Source organism: Sorex fumeus, unplaced genomic scaffold (genome assembly GCF_029834395.1).
Source record: "Sorex fumeus unplaced genomic scaffold, SorFum_2.1 ptg000033l, whole genome shotgun sequence".
Lineage (NCBI taxonomy): Eukaryota > Metazoa > Chordata > Mammalia > Eulipotyphla > Soricidae > Sorex > Sorex fumeus.
Genome location: NW_026606090.1, coordinates 29,585,668 through 29,601,334, shown reverse-complemented (window position 1 = coordinate 29,601,334; position 15,667 = coordinate 29,585,668). Strand labels below are relative to the sequence as shown.

The following is a 15,667-nucleotide window of genomic DNA, read 5'->3' as shown; positions in this document are numbered from 1 at the left end:
AACCTCCTGGTACTTACCTCAACTTATTGTTGGTACTTATAGTTGGTATTTATCTCAACTATTCTTGGGTGTTAGTCTCCTATTCTTTTACTTTATATTCCACAGATGTATGCAATCTTTCTGTGTCCTTCTCTTTCTGACTCATTTCACTTAGTATGATACTTTCCATGTAGAACCACTTGTATGTAAATTTCATGACTTCATCTTTTCTAACAGCTGCATAGTACTCCATTGTGTAGATGTACCAAAGTTTCTTTGACCAGTCATCTATTCTCAGGCACTCAGGTTTTTTTTTTCAGTTTCTGGCTATTGTAAATGGTACTGCAATGAGCAAACAAGTGCAGATGTTACTTCGACTATACTTTTTTGCATCTCTGGGATATATTCCCAGGACTAGTATTGCTGGGTTAAATGCAAGCTCAATTTCTAATTTTTTGAGAATCATCCATACTGTTTTCCAGAAGGGCTGAACCAGTCTGCATTCCCACTAGCAGTGTAGTAAGGTCCCTTTCTCCTCACATCCATGCCAACACCAGTTGCTTATGTTCTTTCGGACATGTGCCAGTCTCTGTGGTGCGAGTTGGTATCTTGTAGTTGTTTCGATCTGCATCTCCCTGCTGATTAGTGATGAAGAGCATTTTTTTCATGCGCATTTTTGCCATTTGTATTTCTTCCTTTAGAAAGTTTCTGTTCATTTCATCAACTCATTTCCTGGTGGGATTGGATGTTTTCTTCTTGCAGAGTTCAACCAGTGCCATATATATCCTTGATATCAACCCCTTGTCAGATGGGTATTGGGTGAATATCCTTTCCCATTCTGTAGATCATCTTTGTATTTTGGTCACTGTATCTTTTTTTTTTTTTTAATTTTTTTTTCCTTTTTTTTTATTAGTGAAAAACCATGAGGTACAGTTATAGGCTTACAAATTTTGTGCTTGGGTTTCAGTTATACAATGATCAAGTCCCCATCCCTCCACCAGTGCCCGTCATCCATCCCCATGGGTCCCAGCATCCCCCCCACCCTTATCCCCCACCCCCCCGTCCCATCCTGCCTCTGTGGCAGGGTATTCCCCCTTGTTCTCTCTCTCTTCTTTTGGGTACTGTGTTTTGCAAGAGAGGCTTTGAGTGGCAATCATGTTTGGTCTATCGACCACCCTCAGCATGCTTCTCCCACCCTGGGAGGGCCCTCACAACACCCTTCATTTGGTACTCTCTTCTCCATCTGAGCTTCCTTTTCACCTAGAGCCTGTGGCTGGCCTTCCATTCATGGAGCAAAATTCCTGGTACTAATCTCAGCCATTCCTGTGTGTCACTCTCCCTTTTTGTTGCTTTATGTTCCCCAGATGAATGCAATCTTTCTGTGTCTATCCCACTCTTTCTGACTCATTTCGCTTAACATGATACTTTCCATGTAGTACCACTTGTATGTAAATTTCATAACTTCATCTTTTCTAACAGCTACATAGTACTCCATTGTGTAAATGTACCAAAGTTTCTTTAACCAGTCATCTGTTCTTGGGCACTCAGGTTTTTTCCAGATTCTGGCTATTGTAAAGAGTGCTGCAATGAACAAACAATTGCAGATGTCACTTCGACTATACCTTTTTGCCTCTCTGGGATATATTCCCAGGAGTGCTATAGCTGGGTCAAATGGCAGATCAAATTCTAATTTTTTGAGAGTCATCCATACTGTTTTCCAAAAGGGTTGGACCAGCCGGCATTCCCACCAGCAGTGAAGGAGGGTCCCTTTCTCGCCACATCTGCGCCAGCACCGGTTGCTTTTGTTCTTGTGGATGTGGGCCAGTCTCTGTGGTGTGAAATGATATCTCATTGTGGTTTTGATCTGCATCTCTCTGATGATTAGTGATGTAGAGCATTTTCTCATGTGCCTTTTTGCCATTCGAATTTCTTCTTTGCGAAAGTTTCTGTTCATTTCCTCACCCCATTTTTTGATGGGGTTGGGTGATTTCTTCTTGTGGAGTTTAACCAGTACCTTGTATATCCTTGATATCAACCCCTTGTCGGATGTGTACTTGGTGAATATCCTTTCCCATTCTGTAGGCTGTCTTTGTATTTTGGTCACTGTTTCTTTTGAGGTACAGAAGCTTCTTAGTTTAAGATAGTCCCATTTGTCTATCTCTGTTTTCACTTGCTCGGCCAGTGGCGTGACATCTTTGAAGATACCATTAGCTTCAATATCATGGAGAGTTTTGCCGACTTTGTCTTCAATAAACATTATGGATTCTGGTCTGATGTTGAGGTCATAAATCCATTTTGATCTTACTTTTTTGCATGGTGTTAGGCAGAGATCTGAGCCCACTTTTTTGCATGTAGCCGTCCAATTTTGCCAGCACAGTTTGTTGAAGAGGCTTTCCCTGCTCCATTTCACTTTTCTTGCCCCCTTATCAAAAATTAGATGATTATATGTTTGGGAGGAAATGTCAGTATATTCAACTCTGTTCCATTGGTCTGCAGCTCTGCTTTTGTTCCAGTACCATGCTGTTTTAATTATTACTGCCTTGTAGTAGAGTTTGAAGTTAGGGAGGTTGATTCCTCCCATTTTCTTTTTCCCAAGAATTGCTTTAGCTATTCGTGGGGGCTTATTGTTCCATATAAATTTCAGGAGTGTTTGCTCCATTTCTTTGAAGAATGTCATGGGTATCCTTATAGGGATTGCATTGAATTTGTACAGTGCTTTGGGAAGTATTGCCATTTTGATGATGTTGATTCTCCCCATCCATGAACAGGGGATATTTTTCCATTTCCTGGTGTCCTCTTTTATTTCCTGAAGTAGCGTTTTGTAGTTTTCCTTGTACAGGTCCTTTACTTCCTTAGTTAAGCTGATTCCTAGATACTTGATTTTCTGGGGCACAATTGTGAATGGGATTGTTTTCTTGATGTCACTTGCTTCTCTTTCACTATTTGCGTATAGGAATGCCATGGATTTTTGGGTATTGATTTTATAGCCTGCCACTTTACTATACAAGCCTATTGTTTCTAGGAGTTTCTTGGTAGAGGTTTTAGGGTTCTCTAAGTATAGTATCATGTCATCTGCGAATAGTGAGAGCTTAATTTCTTCTTTCCCTATCTGGATGCCCTTAATATCTTTTTCTTGCCTAATCGCTATTGCAAGTACTTCCAGTACTATATTGAACAGTAGTGGAGAGAGTGGGCATCCTTGTCTCGTCCCTGACCTTAGGGGGAAGGGTCTCAGTTTTTCCCCATTGAGGATGATGTTTGCTGTAGGTTTGTGGTAGATGGCTTTAACTATATTGAGGAAAGTCCCCTCTATCCCCATTTTGGCAAGGGTTTTCATCATGAATGGGTGCTGGATCTTGTCAAAAGCTTTCTCTGCGTCTATTGATATGATCATATGATTTTTATCTTTTCTTTTGTTGATATGATGGATTATGTTGATTGATTTCCGAATGTTGAACCATCCTTGCATCCCTGGGATGAATCCCACTTGGTCATGATGTATGATCTTTTTGATGAGTTGTTGTATTCTATTGGCTAGTATTTTGTTGAGAATCTTCGCATCCGTGTTCATCAGGGATATTGGCCTGTAATTTTCTTTTCTTGTGGTGTCTTTGTTTCCTTTTGGTATTAGAGAGATATGCGCTTCATAGAAGCTGTTTGGGAGAGTTTCTGTTTTTTCAATTTCCTGGAAAAGCTTGAGAAGAATTGGCAATAGGTCCTCTTTAAATGTTTGGAAAAATTCGCTAGTAAATCCGTCTGGGCCTGGGCTTTTGTTTTTGGGAAGACTTTTGATTATAGTTTCAATTTCCTTGATGTGAATGGGTCTATTCAGGTACTCTATATCTTCTTGATTTAGCTTTGGGAGATGGTAGAGATCCAGGAATTTATCCATTTCTTCTAGGTTCTCGTGTTTCGTGGCATAGAGACTTTCAAAGTAGTCTCTGATGATCTCTTGAATTTCTTTAGTTTCTGTTGTGATATCCCCATTCTTATTTCTGATTCGATTTATTAGGGTTCTCTCTGTTTCTTTGTGAGTGTTGCTAGTGGTTTATCTATCTTATTTATTTTCTCGAAGAACCAGCTCTTGGTTTCATTGATCTTTCGGATTGTTTCTTTGTTTTCCATGTCGTTGATTTCTGCTCTAAGTTTTATGATCTCTTTCCTTCTGCCTGATTTAGGCTCTTTCTGTTGATCCTTTTCTAAGGTCTTCAGCTGTGAGGTCAAATTGTTTATGTGCATCGTTTCTATCTACTTAAGATAGGCTTGCAGAGCTATAAATTTTCCCCTTAATACAGCTTTCGCTGCATCCCATAAGTTCTGGTAGTTTGTGTCTTCATTCTCATTTGTTTCCAGGTATCTTTTGATTTCATCCTTGACTTCGTTCCTGACCCACTCATTGTTCAGCATCGAGTTGTTTAATTTCCAGGTGTTTGATTTGGTTCTCCGTGTCTGTGTGTGATTCACTTCTATCCTCAGTGCATCATGGTCTGAAAAGATGGCTGATACTATTTCTATCTTCTTGATTCTGTTGAGGTATGTTTTGTGTCCTAGCACATGGTCTATTTTGGAAAATGTTCCGTGCGCACTGGAGAAGAATGTGTATTCTTTCTTTTTGGGGTGTAAAGCCCTGTATAAGTCCATAAGCCCTTTCTCTTCTATTACTTCTTTCAAAGCCAATAATTCCTTGCTGGGTTTTGTTCGTGTTGATCTATCCAGAGGTGATAAGGCGATGTTGAAGTCTCCAAGTACTATTGTGTTGGTAGTGATGGCCTCCTTAAAATCTGTTAGCAGTTGTTTTAAATATTTAGCTGTTCCCTCATTAGGTGCGTATACATTTAAGAGTGTGATTTCTTCCTGTTGTACGTATCCCTTGATGAAGAGAAAATAGCCTTCACTGTCCCTTCTAATCTTTTTCAAGGTGAAATTAATGTTGTCAGATACTAGTATGGCCACCCCAGCTCTTTTGAGGGAGTTGTTTGCTTGCAGGATTGTATTCCATCCTTTGACTTTGAGTCTGTGTTTGCTCTGGCTGTTGAGGTGAGTTTCTTGTAGGCAGCAGAATGTTGGGTTCTGTCTCTGTATCCATTTTGCCACTCTGTGTCTCTTAACTGGTGAATTTAGACCGTTGACATTGAGAGAGAGAATGGTTATGGGGTTTTGTGTCATGTTTCTGTGCGGGTGTGTTGTGGTTGTAGGGTTTGTCTTTTCTTATAGTAGCCCCTTTAGACCTTGCTTTAGGTTTGGTTTTGAGTCTATGAAGTTCCTGAGCTGCTGTTTATCTATAAAATAGTGTACTGTTCCTTCGATTTTGATGGAGAGTTTAGCCGGGTAGAGTATTCTTGGGGAAGCATTCATTTCCATGAGTTTTTTGACTATATCTCGCCACTGCCTTCGGGCTTGTAGGGTTTCCTCTGATAGGTCTGCTGTGAATCTAAGGGATGCTCCTTTGTATGAGATTTCCTTCTTTGCTCTTGCTGCTTGCAGTATTGTGTCTCTATCGGCAGTATCGATCATTCTAAGTATGATATGTCTTGGAGTGTTTTTGTTGGGGTCTCTTTTAGCTGGCACCCTTCGGGCTCCTTGAACCTGAATGGCTGCATTGTGCAGCTCTGGGAAGTTTTCAGCAATGATTTGTTTGACGGTGTTTTTTCCGTTGGGATTGTTTCCCTGAGGTTCAGGTAGTCCCATGATTCTAATATTGTTCCTCTTGGAGTCATCTGCTAGGACTCTGATTCTCTGTAGAGCCATTTTGAGGTCCCTTGCCACTGTTTGTTGTTGCGTGTTGGCTTGTTGCAGCTGATCTTCCAGGTCACTGATTCTCTCTTCAGCTGTGGTCATTCTATTTTTAAGAGAAGAAACTGAATTTCTCATTTCATCTATGGAATCTTTTAATCGTGACATTTCTGCCCTCATTTCTTCTCGTAATTTGTCGATTTTTTCTGTGGTGTTACTGGCTGTCTGTCTGACTGTTTCATTGAGTTGATTGAACATCTTGATGACTTCGTGCCTGAATTCTATGTCAGAGAGGTCCCTTAGGTGAGCTGTATTGACAGAATGGTCTAGATTGTTTTCGTTGTTCTCCCCTTGTGTTGGAGATTTTCTTTGTTTCTTCATATTGCTGAGTAGGTTGGGTTACTAGATTCCTTGGGTACTAGGTTCCTTAGCGTGGGTAAACAACCTGCGGCTGCTAACGCTGGAAATTAAGCCACGCCCACTTTTGAGGCCATGCCCACTTTGAGGAGGCCACGCCTCTACAGAACCCTGGGTTTGGGATGAGATGGGCGCCGCCGTCAGGTCAGGAGTGAAGAGGGCAGGGCAGACGCTCAAAACTGCTTCTCTTCAGGCATCTCGGGGGACACCTGGGGTCCTGCAGGGAAAGATGGAGGTCCCAGGGTCGCGAGCCGGCAGCTGTTCTGATGGTCACTGTATCTTTTGGATGCAGAAGCTTCTTAGTTTAAGATAGTCCCATTTGTTTATCTCTGTTTCCACTTGGTGGTCAGTGGAGTGTCGTCTTTGAAGATACCATTAGCCTCAATATCATGGAGGGTTTTGCCAACCTTGTCTTCAATGTACCTTATGGATTCCGGCCTGATTTTGAGATCTTTAATCCATTTTGATCTGACTTTTGTGCATGGTGTTAGGTCGCGGTCTAAGCCCATTTTTTTGCATGTGGTTGTCCAGTTACGCCAGTACCATTTGCTAATGATGCTTTCCTTGCTCCACTTCACATTTCTTGCTCCCTTATCAAAGATTAGATGCTCATACATTTGGGGTTGTGTGTAAGGATATTTCACCCTTTTCCATTCATCAGCAGCTCTGCCTTTGTTCCAGTACCATGCTATTTTAGTTATTACTGCTTTGTAGTAGAGTTTAAGGTTGGTGAGGGTAATGACCCCCAACATCTTTTTCCCAAGAACTGCTTTAGCAATTCATGGGCGTTTATTGTTCCATATGAATTTCAGAAGTGCTTGATCTATTTCTTTGAAGAATTTCATGGGTATCCTTATAGGGATCATTGAATCTGTATAATGCTTTGGGGATTAATGCCATTTTGACAATGTTGATTCTTCCTATCCATGAGCAAGGGATATGTTTCCATTTCCTTGTTTCCTGTTTTATTTTATGGAGTAGCATTTTTGTAATTTTTGTTGTAGAGGTCCTCTTTAGTTAGACTGATTCCGAGGTACTTGATTTTCTAGGGCATGATTGCGAATGGGATTGTTTTTCTCGTGTCACTTTCCTCTGTCTCATTATTTGCGTATGGGAAGGCCATGAATTTTTGGGTATAATTTTATAGCCTGCACCTTTATTGTACAAGTCTGTTGTTTCTAAGAGTTTCTTGGTAGAGGCTTTAGGATTCTCTAGATAGAGTATCATATCATATGCGAATAGTGAGAGCTTGATTTCTTCCTTTCCTATCTGGATGCCCTTAATATCTTTTTCTTGCCTAACTGCTATTGCAGGTACTTCCAGTAGTATATTGAACAGAGGTGGAGATCCTTGTCTTGTCCCTGATCTTAGAGGGAAGGCCCTTAGTTTTTCCCCATTGAGAATAATGCTTCTTAGAATTCTTTATTGGAGAGATCGTATTCATGGGTAACCCATGTTTAGGATTCAGGACTCTTTTCTTTGTCCTCTCGTCTTAGTGGAGATTTGCACTGTTTCTTCATGTTGTTGTGGTTGTATAGAGGTGGCACCTTCAAGTTCACTAGCACTATTCCCTCTTATTGCGGGAAAGGGTTCTGAATGAGTTCCGTCGATGATGGTCACCCTTCTCCCCTTCTAGAATCTGTCCTTCCTCTCAAACATTATTCTGTGACTTATGATAGGCATCTTGTAAAGCATTGGAGGATGGTTTTATATAGGGCTTGTACAACTTCTTGTGTACACTAGTCTTTTAATGGAGTTGGTATAGGCCGTCATATTGTTGTTGCGTTATATTTGAGGCGACTGGGACGTTTTGCACAGAATTAGGTGATTAAGGTTGGCATGTGAGTTGAGGGTGCTGGGAATGGGGAAATTAACTGCGGACTCATGAGCGGCTGCTGGCCACACAGAAGGCCATGCCCACTTCTGTGGAGACCACGCCCCCTACAGTGGAGGCCACACCTCTACCCAGTTCCAGATGCCAGTGCCTGGTCCTGTCTGCCTTCCCAGTGGTGTGGGCCCCCCGCGGGGAAAGGGCACGCACGCAGGGCATATGGGGTGGGGATGCGCTGAAGGAAGAACCTGCAGAAAAAGGCGACGTGGAGAGGAGGTGGACAGCACTCTGGTGGAACTCGAGAGGGTGTTCCCCAAAGTCTCCTCTGGCTGCCCGGAGGTGGGGGTGCTGTCATGCGTGGCAGGGATGAGCTCACCGATGAACCTGCTTAGAGGGGAGGCCCAGCGACCTGTATCCCTCTTGTTTTTAAGAAAATGTTAAACCCCCTTGGACTGGGTATGTGGCTTAAGTGGCAGAATTCATGCTTTGTGGCTCCAGGTTTGATTGCTGCCACCACATGGCCCTGCTGAACACCAAGTGTTGGCCCAAGTGTCCCCTTGCCCATCAGTGCTACCAGAAGTAGCCCCCCACAGTAGCAGCAAACATTCTCTTCAGTGCAGATACTAAATTATTTTCTGCAGCTTAAACTTTGCCCTCTGAGCACAGGGAGGTGACTCAGCGGGTGGTTAAGTGCTCACTTAGCGTTTGGCAGGCTTGAGCTCAATCTCACCATCACTCGGTTCCCCTTGCATCTTGCCAGAAGCAACCCCCAAACACTGCCTGGTGGATCACAAAGGGGAAAAAAAATCCTAAAATTCCATCTTCAGAATAGCCGTATCTGATCCAAATTGTTTAAAAGTAAGCTATAAATAAATACCAAATTGCCTTACTGGCATTGAGAAGAATAAATGTTAATGATCACTTTTGTTAAGATATTTTTTATTTGTGGGGGTGACATGAATAGTGAACTAGGAGGAAAAATACTTTTATTATCTATCTTTTTGTTAAATATTTTTAGCATCATGGTGGAGTCATCAGGGAAATTTTCCAGATCTTCAGAACCCGTGGTCTCAGCTCAAGAGCAGGAGACTCAGGTAAGGATTTTGTAAAGTGGCACTTGGTTTATGAGAGGATAGTTAGGATTTGAGGCATGCTTACACTTATTTAGCCAGTATTTGGCTGAAGGAGGGGTTGGGGTAAATGAGGTCAGGCCACACGTGTGATAGCAGTGTTCGAGGCTGTTCCTGACTCTGTGCTCAGGAATAACCCCTGGTGTTGCTCACATGGTACCTGGGATTTGAACCAAGGTTATGGTTACCATAGCAGCCACATGTTTGACCTTCCTTCTGTACTCTGTTGCCAATATTTTTTAATTTAATTTTAGTTTTATAAAGTTCACAATGATTTATTACATTCAATATTCCAAAACCAATCCCACCATGATTATACCTTCCCACCACCATTATTTCCAATTTTCCCAACTTCCACCCAAGTCTGCCCCCAATAGCAGGCAGGTCCTAAATAATTTATTTTTTAATTGCTTGTTATGAATAATTCTCTAAAAATTATCAAAAGAGGTTTCCTTAGAAGGAAATATGTGAGGATTGTTGTATCTCACCCAGGAGCTATTGAGCCTTTGTATAAGAGATTACCAACATGTTGCTACAGTTTGAATCTTGTGTGCTACTATTTCTTTAGTCAAGATTGTTTGTCTTCTACTTCACATCTTATCCAGTGTGTGCTACTCCTGGCACATCAGTTGTGTAGAGTATGAGATGTCCAGGTATTCTACATTTTTGAATTGGTTGATGTAGCTGGAATTACGTTTTTAACTGAATGGAGACTTTGGGGTCTGGAGGCATCTCTGCACCTTTTTGATCTCTTCCAAGATGTATTTGTTTGTCTCTGGATCATGGCTTGATAATGAGCTTATATGGCACCAGAGGCAGTCTGTGTGTGAGACTGCCAGGCTCCTGGAAGATTGGGGATGGGGGAGATAGCCCATCCCTGTCTCTGTGAGAACCTGGCGATTTCGGCCACAAAACCTCAATAGCTGAGTATTTCAATAAATTCTCTCTCATGGATGAGGCTTTTCCAAGCCTGTGGAGATCAGCCGTGAGCATGGCGGCAATTGGGTTTTGAAGGTTTTCAGCTGCCAGGGCTTTGTGGGGCAAGTTGGGGGACTCACTTGCGCCCCTCCGGGGTGCCCCGGATATGAGGTTCAGCCTGTGTTGCCAGGTGCCCGCTTGAGCAAATTGATAAACAATGGGAAGACAGTGCTACCATGCTTTAGTTGAGAGTGTGAGTTAGAGTTCAGGTCTATTTTTATCCTGAGAAATGTTATATTGAAGCTCAAATAATGGACTTGGTTTTCTTAAGCACATCTAAAAATGCTGAATTGTTAATCTTTGCTTTTATTCTTTTTTTGGTTCAGACTGTGTTATATTGCAAATTAGTAGAAGCCAGGCAGAAACATGCCAATAAAATGAATGTTCCACCAGCCATTCTGGCAACAAATAAGATATTGCTGGATATGGCCAAAATGAGGTAAGTCATCTATTTATACGAGTTTTATTTGCAAACAACATTAAAATTGTAAAATACATACATTTGTTTGTTTTGTTTTTTGTCTTTTGGGTCACACTGGGCAGTGCCAGAGTTTACTTCTGGCTCTGGGCTCAGGAGTCTCACCTGGAGGACTCAGGGGACAGTATGGGGTCCCAGGGATCAAATCCAGATTGGCCGCATGCAGGGCAAGTGCCCAAACCACTGTACTATCCCTCCAATCCTTTGAAATTTTTTACTGTGCGATACAATGACTAACTTCAACTGTTACTTAATTGAGGTTTATCTCAAGTCTCTTTTCTGAGCTTGAATTTCTGCATGAATAAAAAACTGTATGTTTTCAGGATTTATATCCAGATTCATATTCAGAGCGTATATAATCCAGTACATGATTCACAAACCAGTATGTATATTTCATGCAAAGACTGGACTCATAATTTTCTAAGTTTTGTTCCCATTCATGTAGGTTTAAAACTACTATTATTTTCACTCGTGTGTGTATATATATATATATATTTTTTCACCTTCATCTTACTGCCATGGTTTTTAGGTTCTTATGTGTCTTTTTTGTCCTTTCACACTTTCCTTAGAGACACACTGTTGTCAAATCATTAATTACCTTTGACTACTGCCAAATGTTTCTTCACTTTTTTTTTCTTTGTCCCCATTCACTTCTCTTTTCCATCTGACATATAAGTGGTAAATTAGCTTTACTTTAAAATATTGTACTTCTGCTTAAGTAATTTCCCAGTCTTAATTTTTTAAACCTTACAATTCAAGACCTTCAGTTCATAGACCTTAAGATTTTTTTCTGTCAGTTCACAGAGATTTGAAAGGTTAGACTTACCTAGATTACTTATCACATATTGAAGATCCCTTTTCAATTTCCATGTACTTATTTTCAGTGTTGCTTCTGTTTTGCAGTTTCCTTGATTGCCCAAAATTCTTGTTAGGAAATCCTTAAGGATTTTTATTACACTGCTACACTTTAGAATCTTTTTTCATATCAGTAAAGCAATTCTTCTCTATGGAATGTTAATAAAGATCTTTAACACTCCAAGGATGCTTTTATCACACAGTATTTTCTTTTTCCTTCTCCTTATTATTGGTATACATGTGTTAGAGTTTCTAGATTTAAAATTCTGTGGCTAAAGGTATTTTGTTCCTCAACTCTGTGTCTTCCAAAGCACCTTCCACACTGCCTAATAAATACTGAATGGTCAATAAATATTCATAAAGATGTTATTTCCAAAGACTAATTGGCTGGTGATTATATCGATTCTATTTATCTTCTGTGTTTCTTTTCAGGAAGTGGTTTCTGTCACTAAATTTATTCAGAAGATTTGTTTGTTTGTTTTGAGGGCACGTCCAGTTGTTCTGAATGCTTGTCCCTGCCTCTGTGCTTGGGAGTCACTCCTGAGAGTGCTTGGGAACCATATGTAGTGCTGTGGATCAAACCCAGTTTGTCTGTATTCCAGGCAAGACTCTTACCTCCTATACTCTCTTTGGCCCCATGAGATCTTAAGACAGAGTTTCCTAAATCTAATAAAATTGAGCATATACCTTGTAGCAAATATTTCATTAAAAATTTAATTTGGGACTGGATGGATAGATAGCTCAGTGGGCTTGAGCGCATGCTTTGCATGCATGAGACTTGACCCTTGGCACTTCACGGTCCCTGAACACAGGGAGTATCCTCTGAGCACCACTGAATGTGATCTCCTGCCCCATTTTTTTCCCTAAGGGTGGGGAGATAATATGCCAGGGTGCATGTTTTATATGCAGGAATGCTGGGTTTGAGACACAGTACTTCATGGTTCCCTGAGCACCAATGGAGCAGCCTCCAAGAGTAACCCCCAAGCACCTTTGCATATGACCCTAAAACCGAAACAGTGGGCCTGAGAGAGAGTCCAGGGATTAAACCTCTTGCCTTGCATGTGACCAGTACTACATGCTGCTTCCTCCCACCCTCAGCCCCGCAGCACTGCCAGGTGTGACCCCTGAGCATCACCAGGTGTGGCCCCAAAACCAAAAAGAAAAGTTTTACACCATACTTTGTTATCTGAAATACAGCAAAGTTATTTGAAAGGAATCGAAGTGATCATTAGGTTGGTAGTTTCTAAGATATCGTGAAATCTCAGGGAATTGACATCAAAAGAAACCTCAGCAGTGGGGCAGAGACATAGTTCCCTGGTAGAAAGTCTGCGTCACGTGAGGAGGCCCTGGATTCAGTCCCAAGCAAACACTCACACCCCATAAGAATAATGAGCTAAAAGCCTAAAGTAGTAAGGTTTAACTATTATAGGTAAATGCTTTATAAGTAGTGAATGAGATTTCTTATACCTTTTTTTTTTTGATCTGTGACAGTAATATGACCTATATTGTACATTGTTTTGGGGCTGTTAGAAAAAATGTTTACTGAACATCAATATGAAACTATGTTGCTGCAATGATTTCTTAACTTTCTTGACTTTTTTTTTTAAATGACAGACCTACTACTGTTGAAAATGTGAAAAGGATTGATGGGGTTTCTGAAGGCAAATCTACCATGTTGGCCCCTCTCTTGGAAGTTATCAAAGATTTCTGTCAGTTAAATACTATTCAGGTATAGTACACTGGATTACAAGAATTTGGAGAAAAAAAAATCCCCTTTTTGACCATGTCAGAAGCACCCATGAAAAGTAACATTTTTGGACCTGGAGTGATAGGACTGCAGGACTGCAGGTAGCACGTTTGCCTTCTTGCCGCTAACCCGGATTCAATCCCCAGCATGCCGTATGGTTCCCCGTGGCCCCCACCAGGTGTGATTCCCCAGCCCTACCTGGTGTAGCCAACCCTTCCACTACCCCCATCCCCACCACCCCCCCCCCCCCCAAAAAAAAGAAGAAAACTCTTTCTACCATGACTACTTAGAAGATTTTTGATTGGTTAGTTCTTCTTCCTTCAAAGTTAGATATAAGTTAAAGCAGCATTTGTCCTGCTTTTTTTCTCTCTCTGTGAGCAGCCCAGCTACCTGTTTTCCTTCTTGTTGGCTAACAACTTTTTCCTTCAGCCATGACGTATTTTTGAAATAAAGCATGTTGTTCCCTTCACTCATCATCACTGCTTTGTATTGTATTTCCATTGTATCATGTATTTTAAATGACAAGGATCATTTAGGTTTAGTTCTTTTTAAAAAAAATTTTTTTTTATTGACTCAAGTGAGATACTCAGTTACAAAGTTGTTCATGATCAGGTTTCAGTTATACAATGTCCCAACACCTGTCCCTCCACAAGTGCGCATTTCCCACCACCCTGTCCCCGTTCTGTTCCCTCCCCCACAGCCCCCCCCCACAGCCTGCCTCTAATAGCATGCAAGTCTCTCTCTCTCTCTCTCTCTCTCTCTCTCTCTCTCTCTCTCTCTCTCTCCCCTCGCCCTCTCCCTCTCCCTCTCTCTCTCTCTCTCTCTCCTCTTCCCCTTTTCCTCTCCCCCCCTTCCCTTTTTGGGTATTACGGTTTTTAGTATAGGTACTGAAAGATTATCATGTGTATCTCTTTAATTAGGCTTAGTTCTTTAAATTTCATGTGTATTTGCCATGCTTTGTGCACCAGCACCACAAGGTATGGTAGTTTGAAGTGGCTGGAGACTGCTAGGCTGGTGTCAGGAACACAGATGTAACTGCTGCCATAGTTTGCCTTAAGTGATCATCTTAATGGGTTTAATATTCATGCCCTCACAGTTTTTGATTTATATTATGACAGTATTAGGTTTTACTTCAAATTTTCAAGTAAACATATTAAAAGGAAATACTGGTTTAATAAATATTCAAAAATTAAGAAATAACCTAAATTCATCTTCTAAGTCGCCATGGTGGAAGGACATGCTCTTTGTTTGGAATCTATGTCTTCATCCACTCGCCTTCCCTGAGTAATAAGTTAACAGATGCTTCATTAAGATAAAAGATACAGAGTGCATATAAAAAGAAGGGTTGAAATATTGAAGGCCAAATCCAGGGGCTCTTTCACTTCTTAGTGCCTCCTGACAATTCCGGACAGCAGTGTATTGAGAAGAAATCATCCTCTGACCAAAAGCAGAACACTTCTGAATTGTCAGAATGTAATATGTTCATCTTTTAAGCAGTTTTAAATTTTCTTTTCAAAGACTTCTATAAGATAATCACATGAAAATTTTTTATATTGCATATGTTGAAGATGAAACAATTCCTTAGCAATTTAGTAAAGCAGTGGTGATTAAGTTTTCTCTTTTTGGATACTTGAGAGTATTATCTTTTTTTATGAATTAATGGTATTATTTAATAATGAATTCGCTTTCCTTCCTAGTCCTTTTTCAAGAGAGGAAATTGAAATAGGGCAAAAGATAAGTACTCAAAGAATAAGTATAAAACCTTTTGAAAGAGAGAAAATGTTGATTTCTGTTTTGAGGAATTATACTGGACAATGTGCAGGTCAAGAATATTACTAAATAAATATACTTGAATATTTATTAAGACAGTATTATTAATATAAATAATATTAATCCCCATCCTGCCTCCCCCCCAAAGGGCAGTATTATTAATATAAATAAATATACTTGAATATTTATTAAGACAGTATTTTCCTTTTAATATGTTTCCTTGAAAATCTGAAGTAAAAACACTGTTATAATATAAATCAAAAACTGTGAGGGCATGAATATTAAACTCATTAAGATGTTCATTTAAAAATACCTTCTCATTCAAAATATTTAAATCCTTTCTAGAAACACATATAATGAAAATTTTGATGCTTTACAACTACCCGTCCTTTCCTCCAAAGATATACTCAACTTGATATCTACTTTGAAAAGCTTATAAAGAAAGAAAACTTTAAGTAAAGTTACTATAGTTCATATTGAAACCTATAATAGACTACCAAAGAACTACTTAATCTTGTGAGTGATATATGTATCATTTTGATAGAAATAAGTTTACATTTTGTTAAACATATCTTGTCATTTGAAGATTTTAATAAAAATGATATTGAATATTATTTTACTGCCTGGTAAGGGATAGAAATAAGTGGGTTTTTTCTTTTTTATATACCACTTATTTTTATTATTTGAATTATATGACCCAAGACAGAATCTTTTCTCAAATTTTTGTAATTTTAGTTTGCATCTTTAAA

At 40.1% G+C, this 15,667-nt stretch overlaps 1 protein-coding gene across 1 annotated transcript in view; it reads left to right on the top strand.

Moving 5' to 3' along the window:
- WRN (WRN RecQ like helicase) overlaps positions 1–15,667 on the top strand; it is a 199,509-nt gene that overhangs the window by 166,860 nt on the left and 16,982 nt on the right. The window contains exons 30-32 of the mRNA XM_056116631.1: positions 8,979–9,054; positions 10,395–10,507; positions 13,016–13,130. Of these exons, the coding sequence (XP_055972606.1) occupies positions 8,979–9,054; positions 10,395–10,507; positions 13,016–13,130 (304 nt within the window). The remainder of the gene's footprint in view (positions 1–8,978; positions 9,055–10,394; positions 10,508–13,015; positions 13,131–15,667) is intronic.